The sequence below is a fragment of the Emys orbicularis genome, chromosome 1, assembly GCF_028017835.1.
Source record: "Emys orbicularis isolate rEmyOrb1 chromosome 1, rEmyOrb1.hap1, whole genome shotgun sequence".
Taxonomy (NCBI): Eukaryota; Metazoa; Chordata; order Testudines; family Emydidae; genus Emys; species Emys orbicularis.
In genome coordinates this window covers 292,690,737-292,710,613 of record NC_088683.1, presented here as the reverse complement: position 1 = coordinate 292,710,613, position 19,877 = coordinate 292,690,737, and the positions used below count along the sequence as shown (strand labels likewise).

The window sequence follows — 19,877 nt, the reverse complement described above, 5'->3', positions numbered from 1 at the left end:
AATGTAGGGGTAACAGCAAAAATTATGGTTATCCAAGAAAATTTATACACATTATCAATAGAGGGCACATATATCTATATAAACAGCACCCAATCAAATAAAGGTCTTATTTCAAAAATGATTTTTAACGTACTTCTTTATAGTGTTAGATCAAAAAAGTTCTCTCTCTTCCATGTCTGTAGGAAGCTAAAGAGGCATTTTTATGAGTAAACATATCGGGGCCAAGATAAACCACTTGTGCCATATCTTTTTAGTCTTACAAAATGTATACTTGCAGTGGAAAACTCTACATTTCGATAAGAATCTTCTTTCATGCATTCACTTCCATCCAGTTTACTGCCTGAGAAAAGCCCCTTCTATTTTCATCATAATCCTGCTTCCCAAATAATTAAGAGAAATGAGGAGGTAGAAATACAGCGCTAGATTGCTTTCACAGCATCAGACTAACATTTTATACAGCACAAGTTTGTTAGTGTAACTTTTAAATACATTTTACTCATTTCCCCCTCCCCCCCTTATGGTACTAATCCTTAAAAATGTGGACCAGGTTACCATTATTACGCTCCTGCTTATTGGTCATAACCTTATAATGATACATTGCTTGCCTTATATAAAGTTTGTACTGCAAGAAGGCATGTTAAAGGAAATATTTCTGTGGCTTGCATTCTATAATCTGTGCCAGCGTCTACTTAATAAGCATTTTAAGTGGCTGAAAAAATGTGCTACAGTCCCAATGCTGATGCTAAATGCCTGTTTTTGTAAAAGCAAGAGAAGAGAAATATTTTTAGAATATGAGAATGTAAAATGTAATTGGCAGCATTCTAAAAGAAAATGGTTTTTCTCACTTTATTACAAAGTACTGAATGATAAAGGCAATCAGAATGGAAAAGGTAGCAAAGAGCACAAGGATGACAGCAGCACACTGTTCATCACTTAGTGTCTGTTGTGTCCTTGAGATTTCCACAGTGTCTTTGTTGGGGCTGGTTGGTGGTTCAGTTCTCTGAGAGATGAATAGTACTGTGGTACTGTAGGGGCCTATGAGGTCCTGATGACCTACTGTTTCTTGGCACTGTCGAATGGCACACACACGAAAACGATATTCACAGTTCAGCTGGAGGCCTGAATACCGGAATGACCAGTCAGGCCCTTTATAAATCTGTCAAGAAAAAAAATAAAATAAAAATAAACAAAAACCCTTCTAGTAAACAGGCACATTGTGTTTTAACAAAATGTCATACCTATAGTTTAATACAGGGATCGGTAACCTTTGGCACGCGGCTCGCCAGGGTAAGCCCCCTGGTGGGCCGGGCCAGTTTGTTTACCTGCTGCGTCCGCAGGTTCGGCCGATCGTGGCTCCCACTGGCCACGGTTCGCCGTCCCAGGCCAATGGGGGTGGCGGGAAGCGGCAGCAGCCCCCATTGGCCTGGGACGGCGAACCACTGCCAGTGGGAGTCGCAATCGGCCGAACCTGCAGATGTGGCAGGTAAACAAACCGGCCCGGCCCGCCAGGGGGTTTACCCTGGCAAGCTGCGTGTCAAAGGTTGCCGATCCCTGGTTTAATATGTCTCTATGTTTACTGTTGAAGTTATTGTGAAAATAGCAAGTGCTACTTAATCACCTGTGTTTTCAATGACATTCTTCTAGCCATATAGGCAGAAAAAATTAACAAAGATTAATGGAAAAGAACTTTAATGCCTAATTAAATTTATTTCCAGTCTTTTGGTAAAATATGTAGCATTACAAACTCCACTAGATCATAACTTGCAAAGCACCAAATTTAGCTCCTGTAAGAAGCCTTCACTTTAAGTAAACATTTTAAGTGTCAAATTTGATGTAAATCTCATTGTCTCACAATGGGTTTCTAGGTGATTAATTAGATGTCAGATTGTACGCAGGGTTGTTGTAGCCGTGTCAGTTCCAGGATATTAGAGAGAAGAGGCAGGTGAGGTAATATCTTTTATTGGACCAACTTCTGTTGATGGATATTAGCGAGACAAGCTTTTGAGCTACTCGGAGCCCTTCCTCAGCTCTTCATTCACATTGTTCCTTAATCCGAGGAAGAACTCCGAGTACCTCAAAAGCTTGTCTCCCTAATAGCCACCAACAGAAGTTGGTCCAATAAAAGATATTACCTCACCCGCCTTGTCTCTAGATGTCAGATTACCATATTCATCAATTCTAACCAAATCCAACACATTTTTGCTATACTTATGCTACACTCTCTTAAAAAGACCACCATAAATTCTCCCAGCAAACTTTGGATCCAGTAAAGAGCCTTGAATAGGGCCGGATTTGGGGGCAGGCGATCGCCTGGGGTGCCATTTTTGTTGTTATCATGAATAAATACAGATTTACAGATCCTAGCATGCATATTTATCGTCTTATATGTGAGGGCTAAATCATGCATCAGAGTTGTAAAATGGGCTACAAATGCAATAAAAAATAAGGTATTCAGAAGTTTAACAAATGGAGGGTGGGGGCGCCAAAGACGGTCCTTGCCTGGGGCTCCGTTTGGTCAAGGGCTGGCCCTGCCTTGAAAAGCCCTCTTTGTGATTCTTTTTAACCTCAACAATTCAGTGGTCCCAACACGCTGTTAGTGTTCATTCACACTGTTCCTTAATCTATCTGTTGGGTGACTAGGCCCTATCTTTCACTGAACTCACTGCTGCTTCTACATTCTGAATGCCTGCCTCACTGAAAGCTGAGGCCTGGTCTCCTAAGGATCCATGTTTGTAGATCCATTTATGTCTGTGGAAGTCTCATTGAAGCCAATAAGACTCCATGTAGGCATAATGGTCTGGGTGGGTGGATTCATATGCTGTGTGGATGCCCATCACAAACACAGCATATGCTAATTTCTCTCTTTAAATGCTTTTATCCTTTTCTCTCCCATTATTCAATCTCATATTTAAGTGGAGTACTGGTAGCAGTAAACAAACATCAAATAATCCAAAACCTTTTCCTATAATTGATTTCACAGTATTGAACATCATCTAGCAAATAAATGCATGCAACTACTAATTTGTTTAGTGGTGGAAGAAATAATCAAAACCTGTTTTCTAGATTTAGGTCTGGATGCTGTTGCTCATTTATACTTACAGGGTTAATTTAGTTGCATAAATAAATGCTTTCTTTGAGAGGTTAATAAATCTAAATAACCCTATGTGACCCTGTTTTGCTTGTCTTGATGCAAAATTTGATTTAAAGATGTTTTATGAACTAATAATTAATCAGATGTACAGCCAAATTTCATATAGGTATAATATATTTTCAGAGGAAATACAGTACATTAGGTGTATGCTGTCAAAGTAATAAACTTCTCAAACTGAATTTGCTTGAAGATTGTAGAAATAGTACATGAGAGCTCTTTCTACTACTTGCTACATAAAGTGTTACAATAACCAAAATTTCACATCACATTAAGGGCAGATCTTCTGGTCTGGTCCAGCTATACTGACAGCTGCCCTACTTTACACCTGGCTGCCCTTGGACCCAAGAGACCATTCTGACAGCCAGGGATTGCTAGAATGTATAGACACCTTGGAGACTCCCCTTCTTCCTAGACACAGTTCCCACACCAAGGGATGGGAGACAGGTTGTATAGGAAACCCTACAGCAGACCTATGCCACGAGGATTCCCCTACACAGAGGGCACCCTACACTAGTAGGTCTTAAGGCTGGCCATGTCTATATTACAGGGACTATAGTAGCAGAGCTACAGTGCTGTAGCTCTGCTGGCATAACCCCAGAGTGTATGCACAGCCTATGGAAATGGAAGAGGTTTTTCTGTCGCTGTCACCCCTGAGTGTTGGTAGCTAAGTTGATGGAAGCAGTCGTCCGTCAACCTAGCTGCATCTATGCTGGGGATTAGGTCTGCATAATTATGGTGCCAGCGGTGTGGATTATTGCACTCAGCTGTGTTGACCTAAAATTTAAGGGTAGACCAGACCGCTTTTTTGTATTGCTGGAGTAGCAAAAAGCAGCCTTAATGGACAAGAGAATCTGGTTCTAAGGCCATGTCTACACTTACCCGTAGATCAGCACTGCTGCAATTGAAGCAGCGGGTGTCGAGTTAGCGGGTCTAGTGAAGACACGCTAAATCGATGGAAGAGCGCTCTCCCGTCGATTGTGTACTCCACCTCTCCAAGAAGAGTAAGGGAAGTCGGCAGGAGAGTGTCTCCCATCGAACTAGCGCAGTGTAGACACCATGGTAAGTGGATATAGCTACGTCAGCTTCAGTTACGTTATTCACGTAACTAAGTTACGCTACTTCAGATCAATTTACTGCGGTAATGTAGACCAGCCCTTTTAGTGGTTTAACCTAATGTATGTGCTCATTTACATGTTACAGGCCAGTTCCCCAGCTGATGTAAATCAGCGTAGCTCCACTGAAGCTCTGCTAATGTGCACCACCTGAAGATCTAGCACTATACATTTTGTAATGAGCAGTTAAGTACACAGTTTCTATCTTGGCGATTTTAAAAGGGCTTCTCACCATAGTATCCACACACCTTTAATATTCTGTTTCCATTCAGTACCCTGCTTTAATTTCCAGTGATAGTTTTTACAAACTTAATGCTATCTTTTAAAATCTACCTCAATTTACTGCACTCAATAATTAGTGAGGCACATGTGATCACACAGATTGTTCTTTCAGTGTCAGGCTTTAGGAGTAATCTTCATTTTCTTTTACAGTACATTGGCAACGTGCATCACTTATCAAAAAACAGTCCAACTCTGTCTCTAGAGGCAATTACACAGCATTTAATGAATTCTACTAACATACTGAACGCTGCATTTGCAACTTTAAAGCTACAAAATCAATAAGTAAAATACGTAACACTACATTGTAGGTACTGATTTATGAGACTAGTAATGTGCATAATCTACCAAAACACAGGGCTACACTTATTTAATTTGGGCCCATAATAAAATTACAGTATCTCAAAATTAATTGTGCTTCCTCTTTGGAAGGAAACCTGCTTGCTTAATAGTGTGAAACAGAGCTCACAAGTCTAATTATATGTCAATTTTCTGAGAGTTTATAGTGAAAGACATCAGAAACTAAGGTGGTATTGTACATCCTCTGTTAAAAGCAGCCTATTTTGTTATTTGGCATTTCAAACTGCATATCTACATGGTAAAAACTGAAATTAACTGAAAACATTCTTAACTGTTTGGCACTGGTGGTTGCAGCATCCCCTATCACTGGGAAGGGAATGAACGGCAAGAAACTAATGATTGGAATGGGTTAGAGCAGCTTCCCGCAAGCCAACATTCCGCTGTGTCTACACTGCCTATGGAATTCTTCTTGTCGGGTAGGGCCTGTCTGCTCTACTGTGCTTTCCATACACCACAGACCTTACAGTGAAACTTTCTAGAATATCAATAGCTTTCCTTGAAGAGTTCATGATGTGCAGTGAACATCGGGTTTGTTTACTCTTTCTTCATAAATCTTGCTTCCATTCCTTTAATTAATTTGTTTCCCTTTTCTCAGTTCCTCCCATTTGTGGACATTTTCCTGACCCTCAGGTGCAAAGAACTGTACGTAGTATTCAAGATGACTCATCAGTACAATGCAGATTCATAGATTCAAAGGCCCAAAGGGACCACGGGGATCATCTAGTCTGATCTCCTGTATAACAGAGGCCATAGAACTTCCCCAAAATGATTCCCAGAGCAGATCTTATAGAAAAACATCCAATCTTAGTTTAAAAATTGACAGTGATGGAGAATCTACCACAACTCTTGGTGAACTGTTCCAATGGTTAATTACCCTCACTGTTAAAAATGTACACCCCGTTTCCAGTCTGAAACTATAACATCTTTTCCCTCTGTAAACATTTTAGAAGAAGAAACCTGGAGGATTAGCTTTTAACACAAAATCAGCATGGGTGATAAATATAACATTTGACCTGCACATTCTTTAATTGCAATTAACCTTCACCAATATACTTCACATAAATATATTATACTTTTTTAATGAACTATACCTGTTTGAATTCTGAGTCTTTTCCCGCCATGACCTGAAGACTATAAATAATTGGATCACCTTTCATTGGTTGCAAAACCTCCCATGTGATTTCACAAGTGTGATCATTTACTCTCTCTATTCTTGGCGCTATTGGAAAAAAGCAAATACATTAGTTAACTGTGTATTGTCTCCAGTTAGTGGTTTTCACTAATTTGTAAACTGTAGCCTCTATGGTATTTTATTTTGTTTCTGAAACACAGAAACAAAAGATTTAAGTGCAAAGATATTTTTCTTATCCACTTCTCATGTTGACTAACACTACATAAATAAGGATGCTAGCACACTGCTTACATGTTTTGTTTCCTCCACAAGGAAGCAAGGACAATTATGATTCTCATGAATTAATATCATAAGAAAGGTTAGTTGCTATGAAGAAAGTAGTCTGAAAGAACTTTTATTGCAGAGAAGTGTTAAGTAATAAATGTAGATAAAGAATTGCAGTTTAAGATCAACTGACCGAGTCTGAACACAGGAATTGCCATACTCAACCATCAGAGAGTGGAAAGAACCAGATGCTTCAGAGGATAGCATAAGAACCCTGCAGCAGGCAGAGACAGGATAATCTGATACCTCCCCACCCACCAAATACAGAAAGAAGAATCTGTACAGTGAGTGAGGGCTGGGTGAGTCTGAGACTACGTGAGACACTATGGAAGAGACTGGGTGCCGGGTTGTATGTAGTAGTCATTTTATAAATTCCTCAACAATACAAGGAAAGGAAGAAGCAAGTGATGACATAGGAAGGGGCCTCAAACGAGTTGGTCTGCAGGTGTTCTGGATGGATCTGACCCAGCCCTGCTACCAGGACACCAAAAACTCCAAGAAACAGTTCCAAAAGGAATACTACTACAAATGCCTAGGCAAACTTATTTCTGATGTCACAGAAAGTTAAATCTGTACCCTAAGTGTATGGAAGGAGATGTGCAGTTTTGGTGATTTGTGTTCAAGCTTGACAAAAGGCTGTCAACCCTGCTTTAATTGAAAAATTACATGTCCCATTAAGTATGGAGTTGCTGCTGATACCTTCATAATCTATGTATTTTAATGCACCCATTATGGAGTCTTTGGATGCCACAATGTATCGTGTTTGTTTAGAGCACTTTAAAGAGGAATTGTTTAAACCCCATCAAAAATAATTAATTGAATAAAATATGATCACAAAGTCCTTTCTATTCAGTTGATTTTTAATTAAAAAAAACAAAAACAAAACCCTTAACATGGATTTGGGACTTAAACTACTCAGCACTGCCCCTTAACTGCAAGCTTGTTTAAACTGAATAGGACTAGTAGTACTGATTTATTAAGTAGGGAGAAAAATGACATTACAGGTAAATGACAAGTGAAAATACAATGGTTACCTTTCAAGGCAGCTGGAACAGATTTGGGAGTCGTGAAAATGTACTCTTGAGAAAGTGGACCTTCATCAGCTTCATTACAAGCCTGAATACAAAGTTTGTAGGATGTTGACTCAATGAGTCTTTGTACTTTGTATGTATGACATGGTCCTCTGTATAAGGATATAAATCTGAAAGTAGACATAGTGATTATGTAAACAGACTACATAGATTCCAAAGTAGTCTGCATGATTTCTATTTTTGTTTTAAATTCACTCATCTTTTTTTTTAATTCCTGGAATTTAATGAGAAGCTCACAAATACTGATTTCCAAGTTAATTTATGATCTTTCAGTAATACAGAACAATGAGCTCACTTTTCAATAAGCAGTAACTGCTGCTAGTCTTATTTCGTCTTGGAGTGGGAAAGGGGGAGAGCTCTGGATTAGTTTAGTATGTGGTGCTTTCATTATCATTGCTCCCCTATCATCAAAAGTGAGTGGGCCTGGATTTTAGCTACCTGCACCTCAGCAATACTCCTCACTAGCTCCAAGAAACGGTCCAGTCTCTGTGGTTCCCATTGCTCTTCCACATTTTTGTGGGGAAGATGTGCTATGGCGCTAATGTCACATCTGTGTGGGAGGGATCTGTCACAGTTGCAACATACGTTGTTGCCCCACTCTGATGGGTTTTTCTAGATTGGCCACACTCTCTTGTGTCATGATGCCGGAGCAGGTTAGTTTCACTGGCCCATCTGTTTGCTTTTCAGTCTTGGGGGTTCTAATACATAGCACAGGTTTTGTCTCAGAGAGAGTGGAGAGGTTTTGTTACCATATTCTACTCCTGTTCATTTCTGAGTTGGGGTGCAGGCATGAATTACTTTTGGGGGCGATGGTGAATTCCGTGCTATGTGGATCTCCATTTCTGTTTCTCCCTATGTCAGGGCAGGTTCCATAATCTACCCTGTCCTACTTTTGTCCAGTTCTCAAGCTATCATATGCTCATACTAGGGTAGTGTATGTGGTGCGGTGGTATTGTATGTTTTGCTATCTAGGGAAAGGTGGTGCAAGTAAAAAATTAATGAATTTAAATCCTTAAGCTCCTCACCCTATAAAGAAAGCAGCAACAAGGTGAGAACTCACCTCTCATCCCCCAAGAGGCACATCAAGTTAAAAGAATTAGATCAAACTTAATCAACATAAATACTTAACAAAACCATAGAAAACAGAAGAGCATGGTGGCACAAGCCATCTCATCTCCACATCAAGCTCCTCATGTTGAACCTTCACTATGAAAACTGTTCAGTTTTAATTTCTTGCACCCTCTAATGCTGAACATCAGAGTCTCCCATTTTCTTCCCAAGATAGACAACGTCTTAAATTCATTTTAAATTAAACCAAAGGTATGGTGTCTTCTTCCATTATGTCTTTCTGATACGTCCTTAATCCATTAAACAACACCATGTATAATGCAGAGCACATACAAAAGGAAGTGATATTAGTGCTAACCTTCCATTCTTATCTTCCATTTGAAGGTGATACTGAATGGAGTCAGTTAATGCTTTTGAAGTTCCCTCTCCCCATTTTAGCTTGAGAGTCTGAGAACTGTATACAGCACATTCCAGGCGAGGCGGATCAGGAGGGAGTGGCTTTGTTTTCAGTTTTATTGTGTGGCTGAAAGGACCTGCTCCAAGACTATTTAGGGCTTGAATTCGTATTCTAATAATTAAAAAGAAAAAAATTATCCATGTAAACATGAATACAGATTTAAAAGGGTAACTGATTAATTCCAGCACTCATATTCAAGAGTATTACAGTAGAGAATAATAAGGTCATTGTACAGATACTACTTTTTATGATATACATGTCCCTTACCACTAAGAGCTGTTGGATTTAGTCATAAATATTAATGAATGTGCATTCATCTTGCAATACTTTAAAACAATCTATTCTATTAAAAGTAAAGACTATTAACATAAGGGTCATCATATAACGACAGGCAATAAAAGTTCTAATGTTTGGGTCCTGGGACATCAAGTGATCCTAGTTCAGCACAAGAACTTATATTTATAGGAATTATATTAATAGAAAGCCATGATCTTCTGAATCCCTTCCAATTACTGCATATTTTCATTATACCAATAAATGAAGTAATAAGCAACAGATCAACATTCAGCTTTCTCTGATAATAAACATCCATGTTGGGACCAGCCTTAAGAGAGTTGGGGTGGCCAAAGAGAAGTTCTGAGAGCCTCCTAGAACTGAACTAATTCATTAAAAATGGAAGGGAATATTTGGGCTGGCACCATTTTTTTCTCTTGCAGGGATGTTGCAGTGGTGCTGGTATCACTGGTAGCGGCACAGTTGGTCACTCCCAACAATGAATTATCAAGGGGTCCACAAGAAAAGAGGGAAAGAAAACAATAAATCAGAGGACTAGCAGCTGTGAACTTTGCAGGCCATTGTGATTGTGGTAGGGACTAGGAATAATCTGTGATTTTCAGGAAGTCAATGTTGCAAACTTTCAATCTCAGGAACAGGTTTACAGTTTGAAGGTCTGTGACTCAACAAAGAAGATTAGAACCTTATTTTTACAAAACAAAAACAGAAAATAGCCCTGAGATTTAAAGAGCATAGAATTTGGGGGACACAGCTGCAGGCTTTATGGATTTCAAAGGTACCTTGATTAGACCAACACTCCATGACTCTAAGGCACCTTGTTTTCCATTAAAATATCATACATTAGTGTCTGTGTGTTTTGAAAAAAATCAATGTTTGAGCAACTTCAAAAATTAAGGTCACAACTGCAAAATGCTGGGGTCCCTTTGTCTGCACAGATTTCATTCCTTATATATCTATCACTATAGAACTGTTTAATTTTGAGTATGTTAATTTATTAGCACACTGTAGCACTGGCGACCACATATTTGAGTTTTGTTTATTTTCACAAGAAGCTGGCAGGGTTTATCAAATCTGTGATATAAAAGTACTTTTGTGTGTCTAAGTGCAAAAATATCTTTGCAATGTCAATTTCCAGTTCTTCGGTAATATATATATTTTACAATTTCTCATAATGTGGCAGGCAGTAGTTCTTCAATTACTAATATAACAGTTTTAAAAGTAATAATAACACAAAAGTATTTTATTTCTAAAAAAATATTAAGGGTTACCCTGGCAGTCTATAATGAACATCATACACATGGGGTGAAACCCTGGCCCCAATGAAGTCAATGTGAGCTTTGCCATTGACTTCAATGGAGTCAAGATTTCACCCAATATATTTTAATGCAGAGGATCTGTGTTTCTAACATGAGCATAGAATGCTATTCAACTGTAAAAATGACTAAAGTGGCACAGTGGAATTCTGTGTTCATTGTCTTTTAATAACTGCCATATTAAATTTAACCGATTTACAAGGAAAAGGATGTTTTCTGTAACCATCACTTTTGCAGACACCACCAGGGATCTCAAAGTTATGCTCTTTGTGCCTAGATGTATCACCACCAGCAATAAAGGTTCTGCAGAAATTGCATCACACTTTGTAACAAGCAGGCACTGGATCAGAAATGGAAAATAATGAGAAATGGACACAGCAGATCAACAGATCTTACCTAATTTGACAGATACCTTAGGAGTCTGTCTTTTTTCAATACTTTGGCAACACCCATATAGCTTGTTTCATGACAACAAAGTCTCACTGAATTTGAATTTACAATCAGAACTTTGTTAACCAATATGAAGCTGATGCATGAATGGAATTAGGTTCTCTTTTTCCAGAACTGTATTGGTTCTGCCATGCTAACAGGAGCAAAAACTTGGTAGATACAACTAAATGCCCATAGTGACCAGATCTGTTGAGTTCATTACATAGTCTCTTTTCTGACCATTGCTACACTTGACCAGAGCTCAGAGAGCCATACTTTGATAGGGTGGTAGTGATTTGAAGCAATGTGGGAACAAAGACAATAGATTATTTTCCTTCTATGTAAAATGCTAAGGAAGCCACACCACTTTGCACAGCATACCTGTATGTTGTGTCTGGCTGCAAATTGTCTATGAAATAGCTTGAAACCTTCCCAACAGTTACAGGCTGCTTTTCTCCATAGTCTATGCTGTAGCCAAGGATTTCAGAACCATGGTCACAGGGCTTTTCCCAGCTCATGGCAAAGCATGTGGAAGGTGAATAGTGTGGACTCTCCACTTCATCTTCACTTCTTCCCTGAAGACAGGTCACAACTGCAGGTACAGAGGCTGGTGTCATGCATACAACTACTTCACTGAAAGGTCCTGCGCCTGCAACATTCACGGCCTGCAAATGCAAAGTAACATAAGAATGGTGATAGTGGGTCAGATCAATGGTCCATCAACTCAATGTACTGTCTTCCCACAGTAGCCAATGCCAGGTGCTTCAGAAGGAATACAGAATAGGTAATCATCAAGTGATCCATCCCGTTGTCCATTCCCAGCTTTTGGCAATCAGAGGCTAGGGACACTCAGACCATGAGATTGCATCCCTGACCGTCTTGGCTAATAGCCATTGATGGATGTATCCTCAAAGAATTTATCTAATTCTCTTTTAACCCTGTTACAGTTTTGGCTTTCACAATGTCCCCGGGCAAGGAGTTCCACAGATCGACTATGTGCTGTGTGAAGAAGTACTTCCTTATGTCCGTTTTAAACCTGCTGTCTATTAATTTCACTGGGTGACCCCTGGTTTCTTGTGTGAAGGAGTAAATAATATTTCCTTATTCACTTTCTCCACACCAGTCACTATTTTATAGACCTCTATCATATCCCCTCTTAGTCATCTCTTTTCCAACCTGAAAAGTCGTAGTCTTTTTAATCTCTCCTCATACTGTTCCCTATCCTTAATCATTTTTGTTGTCCTTCTCTGTACCTTTTTGAATTCTAATATATCTTTTTTGAGATGGGGCGACCAGAACTGCATGCAGTATTCAAGGACTGGGCGTACCATGGATTCATACAGTGGCATTATGATATTTTCTGTCTTATTATCTATCCCTTTCCTAATGGTTCCTAATATTCTATTGGCTTTTTTGACTACCACTGCACACTGAGTGGATGTTTTCAGAGAACTATCCACAATGATTCTAAGATCTCTTTCTTGAGTGGTAAGAGCTAATTTAGGGTATGTCTACACCCAGCCGCTAGTTCGGCGGCTCGCAATCAAAGTTCTGGGTTCGACTTATCGCGTCTTGTCTGGACACGATAAGTCGAACCAGGAAGTGCTCGCCGTCGACTGCGGTACTCCAGCTAGACGAGAGGAGTACCGCGGAGTCGACGGGGGAGCCTGCCTGCCGCGTGTGGACCGAGGTAAGATCGAACTAAGGTACTTCGAACTTCAGCTACGTTATTCACGTAGCTGAAGTTGCGTACCTTAGTTCGATTTGGGGGGTGAGTGTAGACCAAGCCTTAGACTCTATCATATTGTATGTATAGCTGGGATTATGTTTTCCAATGTGCATTATTTTGCATTTGTCAACATAGAATTTCATGTGCCATTTTGTTGCTCACTCCGTCCCCCAGTTTTGTGAGATCGCTTTATAACTCTTTGCAGTCTGATTTGAACTTAACTATCTTGAGTAATTTTGCATCGTCTGCAAATTTGCCACCTCACTGTTAACCCCTTTTTACAGATCATGTATGAATATGTTGACCAGCACTGATCCCAGTACAGATTCCTGGGGGACACCACTATTTATCCCTATCCATTGTGAAAATTGACCATTTATTTCTACCCATCGTTTCCTATCTTTTAACAAGTTACTTATCCATGAGAGGAGGTCCCTTTTATTCCATGACTGCTTACTTTGCTTAATAGCCCTCTGTGAGGGAACTTGTCAAAAGCTTTCTGAAAGTCCAAGTACACTATATCCACTGGATCACCCTTGTCCACATGTTTGTTGATCCCCTTTGCTCATGCAAAGGTGGATAAGCCAGTTGTGCCAGGAAAGTGTGGTATTCAAGAACAGCAAGAATTTAAAAGGTAAGCAGGCAGGAAGGGGGACTGGACAGTGGAGTGGGAGGAAGGAAGAACGAAAGGAAAATAATACAGAGTTGAAAATGAGAGGAACAGTATAAAATGGAACAAAAGAAAAAATGAGGTTGACAGGAATACTCAAAATGAAAATGATGGCTATAGAACTCCATTAAGGGCCTTCTTATTCTATATGGTGCATTTGGAGAGTCTGTATTTAGTCCTGAGCAGAGCCCCCACTCCATGCCAGTCTGAACACTCAAAGGAGACCTTCAGGGGCAGCAGCCATGGAACCAAATTGCCCAGAGCTGGAGAAAGGCCCCGGGGGCTGGTGTGGAGGCACTGAACTTTGTGCATATGGTCATATACTTCCAGCACAATTCACAAGATCTCAGAATAACTACAGGTTTGGAGGTCCAAAACTCAACACAACAAAAAAATCTGTGCAAGGAAACCTCACCTAATTTTCTGCCTCTCAAGCCTCTTCCCATTAGTCTTCCCTCAGGAGGGCAGGACCTGGCCATGGATACCTTATCAATAGATGCTAGTATGTGGGGTACACATTTTCTTACTATAGTTACTATTGTAAACATCCACTAGATGTCAGTGCATGCTTGCAAAATGGCTTAAGAGTTCTAAAGATATTATGTTTCAAGTACAAATCTTGTCTATCCTTAATATACTATTGAAGTACAAAATGTCAGTATATAGCTAATGCTGCTGCTAAAAGAACAGCTGAAGTCAATGAAGTTACACCAGTGTAATGCCTAAGTGAAGTAAGAGCAAAATCAGGCCCTACAATGCTTTTTGGAATTCCAATAAGTCCCATATCCTTACGGTTTAAAATGAATTTTTGCAGGCTATTAGTCTGTAATAGGTTTTCAGATAGGAAATTTAAAACTATTCCATTGAGAAGAATGGGTTTACTGCACATGCATGCCAGTTTTTTTCACCTAAATTTTAATAAGAATTTTAACACAGCTTTAATAAACATATGCAGAGCCAGCTTGACACAATATGCTGTGAAGTCTCTTTCCAAATGTTACTCAGCTACTGTACAGTGAAAGTGTACCAAGGACTGTTGAATGTAAGGGGCATTTGATCAAGTCCATAAGGAATGATTTTTTTAAACTATATTATTCTTTAGGACAGTGACTGTCTCTAACTTCTTCAGGTGACCTGAAAAACAGCTCTATGTGGCTTGAAAGCTTGTGTCTCTCAGCGACAGAAATTGGTCCAATAAAAGATATTACCTCACCAGTCCTGTATCTCTAATATCCTGGGACCGACCTGGCTACAACTACACAAACAAGCTTGCTGCTTATCACAGCCAGGTACTTTGCTCCTCTAGGCTGCTGGCAGCTGCACTGAGACGTTCCACTGATCATTTGTATTGCTCTGCATGACACATCACATCATACACAAACCACTGTCTTACTGACTGCTTTCTAAGTTTTAGAACAAGACCACTTTATTTTTGTTTTGGTGCAAAGCTGACACCTTTGCTTCTCTCTCTCTCTCATTTCCTAAAATATGTCAATTAAGACACTGACTTTGAATGTAACCTAAGCATATACAGTTGCTTTGTATCATAGAATCATAGAATATCAGGGTTGGAAGGGACCTCAGGAGGTCATCTAGTCCAACCCCCTGCTCAAAGCAGGACCAATCCCCAACTAAATCATCCCATCCAGGACTTTGTCAAGCCTGACCTTAAAAACCTCTAAGGAAGGAGATTCCACCACCTCCCTAGGTAACCCATTCCAGTACTTCACCATCCTCCTAGTGAAAAAGTTTTTCCTAATATCCAACCTAAACCTCCCCCACTGCAACTTGAGACCATTACTCCTTGTTCTGTCATCTGCTACCACTGAGAACAGTCTAGATCCATCCTCTTTGGAACCCCCTTTCAGGTAGTTGAAAGGAGCTATCAAATCCCCCCTCATTCTTCTCTTCTGCAGACTAAACAATCCCAGTTCCCTCCGCCTGTGTATATATACAGGTATCCCTGAGCACCTTGCCTATGCCAATCTATACCTCAGTAATAGATGCAGCTATAAATATAAATATAAATAAAAGAATGCTTCTGTCACTCGAGGAGATGATGTTCCCACACCAATGGAAAAAACCCTTCTGTCAATGTAGGCTATACATTAGTTATGCTGGCGCAGCAATGGAAACCTGCTGGTATAGTCTCCATACCTTAGACATACCATTAGTCAAGAAAACTGCCTATTGAAACCTGAGTAAAGATTCAGTTATGATTTTAGAAATGAGTCCCATATATGTGATATTTGGTTCAGTCACAGGATATATCAGTTTCTTATGGTTAATACTAGCGCCTCCTGCACAGAAAATCTCCCTGAAGGGGTGTTGCAGGGGTGCTCATAATGCATCTTGTTCTGGGAGGTCTAGAACTAGTCAGCAGAGCTGCCAAAATGCGTGACACTGGCTGAGAATGAACTATGTCCACAGTACTCCTGGGTGCGTTGATTCAGTGTCTCTCAAACAGCCTCCACTGACCAGCCCTAGGCACAAATTGAAGCTGCTCGGGTAGGGTCTTGGCAAAAATACAGTCTGTCCTCCCTTTTGGATGGATTCCCCACGGACTTAGGGGACTGTACAGGGAACAAATATAGTCTGATGAGCATAGTCTAGTGTAAACTGACAACCATTTTATCTCATGTATCCTATTGTTTTGTTTCTTAGTATTCCAAGTAGCCTCTGACTCTGCCGACTTTACTACAAGCAGTCAAAAGAAACAAGCTGTCATTCTTGGTTACACCACAACCCTCATTCTTTTCAGCATCATGTAACTGAAATCCCACATGATCAGTGTTCTAGCCATTTTACTGTCTTCATTTATCTGCGTAAACAATTCCTAGTCTGTCTTCTCATTTTGCCCTGGAGATATAACAGTTTTTTGTATGTAACTATCTTTTACTTCAATACAGTTTGTCGCTATATTTTCCAAGAGCATTGTGCCATGCAACAATGCAGCTTTATATTTCCCTTTCATTATTGTATGAACATCTTTCTACATAGATGGACCTATCCTCCATGAATTTATCTAGTTCTTTTTTTAACCCTGTTATAGTCTTGGCCTTCACAACATCCTCTGGCAAGGAGTTCCACAGAATGACCGATGAAAAAATACTTCCTTTTGTTTCTATTAAACCTGCCACCTATTAATTTCATTTGGTGGCCCCTAGTTCTTGTGTTCTGAGAAGGAGTAAATAACACTTCCTTATTTACTTTCTCCACACCAGTAATGATTTTATAGACCTCTATCATATCCTCCCTTAGTCGTCTCTTTTCCAAGCTGAAAAGTCCCAGTCTTATTAATCTCTCCTCATATGGCAGCCGTTCCAAACCCCAAATCATTTTTGTTGCCCTTTTCTGAACCTTTTCCAAGTCCAATATATCTTTTTCGAGATGGGGTGACCACATCTGAACACAGTATTCAAGATGTGGGCATACCATGGATTTATATGGAAGCAATATGATATTTTCTGTCTTATCTATCCCTTTCTTAATGATTCCCAACATTCTGTTCACTTTCTTGACTGCTGCTGCACATTGAATGGATCTTTGCAGAGCCCTATCCACAATGACTCCAAGTTCTCTTTCTTGAGTGGTCACAGCTAATTTAGACTCCATCATTTTATATGTATAGTTAGGATTATGTTTTCCAATGTGCATTACTTCACATTTATCAACAGTGAATTTCATCTGCCATTTTGTTGCCCAGTCATCCAGTTATGAGAGATCCTTTTGTAGATCTTCGCAGTCTGCCTGGGACTTAACTATCTTGAGTAGTTTTGTATCATCTTCAAATTTTGCCACCTCACTGTTAGAATCATAGAATCATAGATTCTTAGGGTTGGAAGAGACTTCAGAAGGTCATCTAGTCCAATCCCCTTCTCAAAGCAGGACCAGCACAAACTAAATCATCCTAGCCAAGGCTTTTTCAAGCCGGGCCTTAAAGACCTCTAGGGATGGAGATTCCATCACCTCCCTAGGTAACCCATTCCAATGCTTCACCACCCTCCTAGCGAAATAGTGTTTCCTAATATCCAACCTAGACCTCCCCCACTGCAACTTGAGACCATTGCTTCTTGTTCCGTCATCTGCCACCACTGAGAACAGCCTAGCTCCATCCTTTTTGGAACCCACCTTCAGGTAGGTGAAGGCTGCTATCAAATCCCCCCTCACTCTTCTCTTCTGCAGACTAAATAACCCCAGTTCCTTCAGCCTCTCCTCATAACTCATGTGCTCCAGCCCCCTAATCATTTTTGTTGCCCTCCGCTGGACTCTTTCCAATTTTTCCACATCCTTCCTGTAGTGTGGGGCCCAAATCTGGACACGGTACTCCAGATGAGGCCTCACCAAAGTTGAATAGGGGAATGATCATGTCCCTCGATCTGCTGGCAATGCCCCTATTTATACAGCCCAAAATGCCATTAGTCTTCTTGGCAATGAGGGCACACTGCTGACTCATATCCAGTTTCTCGTCCACTGTAATTCCCAGGTCCTTTTCTGCAGAACTGCTGCTTAGCCAGTCAGTCCCCAGCCTGTAGCGATGCTCTTCCTTCCTAAGAGCAGGACTCTGCACTTGTCCTTGTTGAACCCCATCAGATTTCTTTTGGCCCAATCCTTCAATTTGTCTAGGTCACTCTGAACCCTATCCCTACCCTCCAGCATATCTACCTCTCCCTGCAGTTTAGTGTCATCTGCGAACTTGCTGAGGGTGCAATTAATCCCATTATCCAGATCATTGATAAAGATGTTGAACAAAACCGGCCCCAGGACCGACCCCTGGGGCACTGCCAACTAGACATCGAGCCATTGATCACTACCTGTTGAGCCCAACAATCTAGCCATCTTTCTATCCACCTTATAGTCCATTCATCCAATCCATACTTTTTTAACTTGCTGGCAAGAATACTGTGGAAGACCATATCAAAAGCTTTGCTAAAGTCAAGATATGTCAGATCCACCACTTTCCCCATATCCACTGTTTACCCCTTTTTCCAGATAATTTATGAATATGTTGAATAGGACTGGGACCAGAACAGACCCCTGGGGGATACCACTATTTACCTCTCTCCCTTCTGAAAACTGACCATTTATTCCTACTCTTTGTTTCCTGTCTTTTAACCAGTTACCAGTCCATGAGAGAACCTTCCCTCTTATCCCATGATTGCTCACTTTGCTTAAGAGCCTTTGGTGAGGGACCTTGTCAAAGGCTTTCTGAAAATCTAAATACACTATGCGTCTGATGAAATACACCATGCATCTGATGAAGTGGGTATTCACCCACGAAAGCTTATGCTCCAATATGTCTGTTAGTCTATAAGGTGCCACAGGACTTTTTGTTGCTTTTTACAGATCCAGACTAACACGGCTACCCCTCTGATACTAAATACACTATATCCACTGAATCCCCCTTGTCCACATGCTTGTTGACCTCCTCAAAGAATTCTAGTAGATTGGTGAGGCATGATTTACCTTTACAAAAACCATGTTGACTATCCCCCAACACATTATGTTCATCTATGTGTCTGACAATTTTGTTCTTTACTGTAGTTTCAACCAGTTTGCCCAGTACTGAAGTCAGGCTTACTGGCCTGTAATTGCTGGGGTACCTCTGGAGCTCTTTTTAAAAATTGGCATCACATTAGCTATCCTCCAGTCATTTAGTACAGAAGCTGATTTAAATGATAGGTTACAGATGACAGTTAGTAGTCCTGCAATTTCACGTTTGAGTTCCTTCAGAACTCTTGGGTGAATATGATATGGTCCTGGTGACTTATTACTGTTTAGTTTATCAGTTTGTTCCAAAACTTCCTCAATGACACCTCAATCTGTGACAGTTCCTCAGATTTGTCAGCTAAAAAGAACGGCTCAGGTTTGGGAATCTCCCTCACCTCCTCAACCGTGAAGACCGATGCAAATAATTAATTTAGTTTCTCCACAATGGCCTTATCGTTGTTGAGTGCTCCTTTAGATCTCAATCGTCCAGTAGCCCCACTGCCTATTTAACAGACTTCCTGCTTCTGATGTACTTAAAATAAATTGTGCTATATCTTTTTGAGTCTTTGGCTAGCTGTTCTTTTTTGGCCTTCGTAATTATATTTTTATACTTCATTTGCCAGAGTTTATGCTCCTTTCTATTTTTCTCATTAGGATTTAACTCACACTTTTTTAAAGGATGCCTTTTTTGCCTCTCACTGCTTCTTTTACTTTGTTGTTTAGCCATGGTGGCTCTTTTTTGGTTCTCTTGCTATGTTTTTTTTAATTTGGGGTATACATTTAAGTTGAACCTCTATTATGGTGTCTTTAAAAAGTTTCCATGCAGCTTGCAGGGATTTTACTTTTGGTGCTGTACTTTTCAAGCATTGTAGATACTGTGAGCAGAGATGTGGGGGGAAGAGGTAATTTGTGTATTGCAATTTCACTTTTGTTATACCCTTTTCCCCTATCTGAGGATCACCCTCATCTGGGGGGTAG

The 19,877-nt window shown here is 40.2% G+C and overlaps 1 protein-coding gene across 1 annotated transcript; it reads right to left on the bottom strand.

Moving 5' to 3' along the window:
* Window positions 1-841: 841 nt before the first annotated feature.
* Window positions 842-18,890, bottom strand: LOC135895680 (fibronectin type-III domain-containing protein 3a-like). Its single transcript, XM_065423828.1, has 6 exons — window positions 18,876-18,890; window positions 11,392-11,675; window positions 8,876-9,085; window positions 7,393-7,559; window positions 5,994-6,121; window positions 842-1,156 (listed from the first exon to the last, which is right to left on the bottom strand). The coding sequence occupies exons 1-6, from the start codon at window positions 18,888-18,890 to the stop codon at window positions 842-844; spliced, it is 1,119 nt and encodes a 372-aa protein (XP_065279900.1).
* Between the last annotated feature and the right edge of the window lie 987 nt (window positions 18,891-19,877).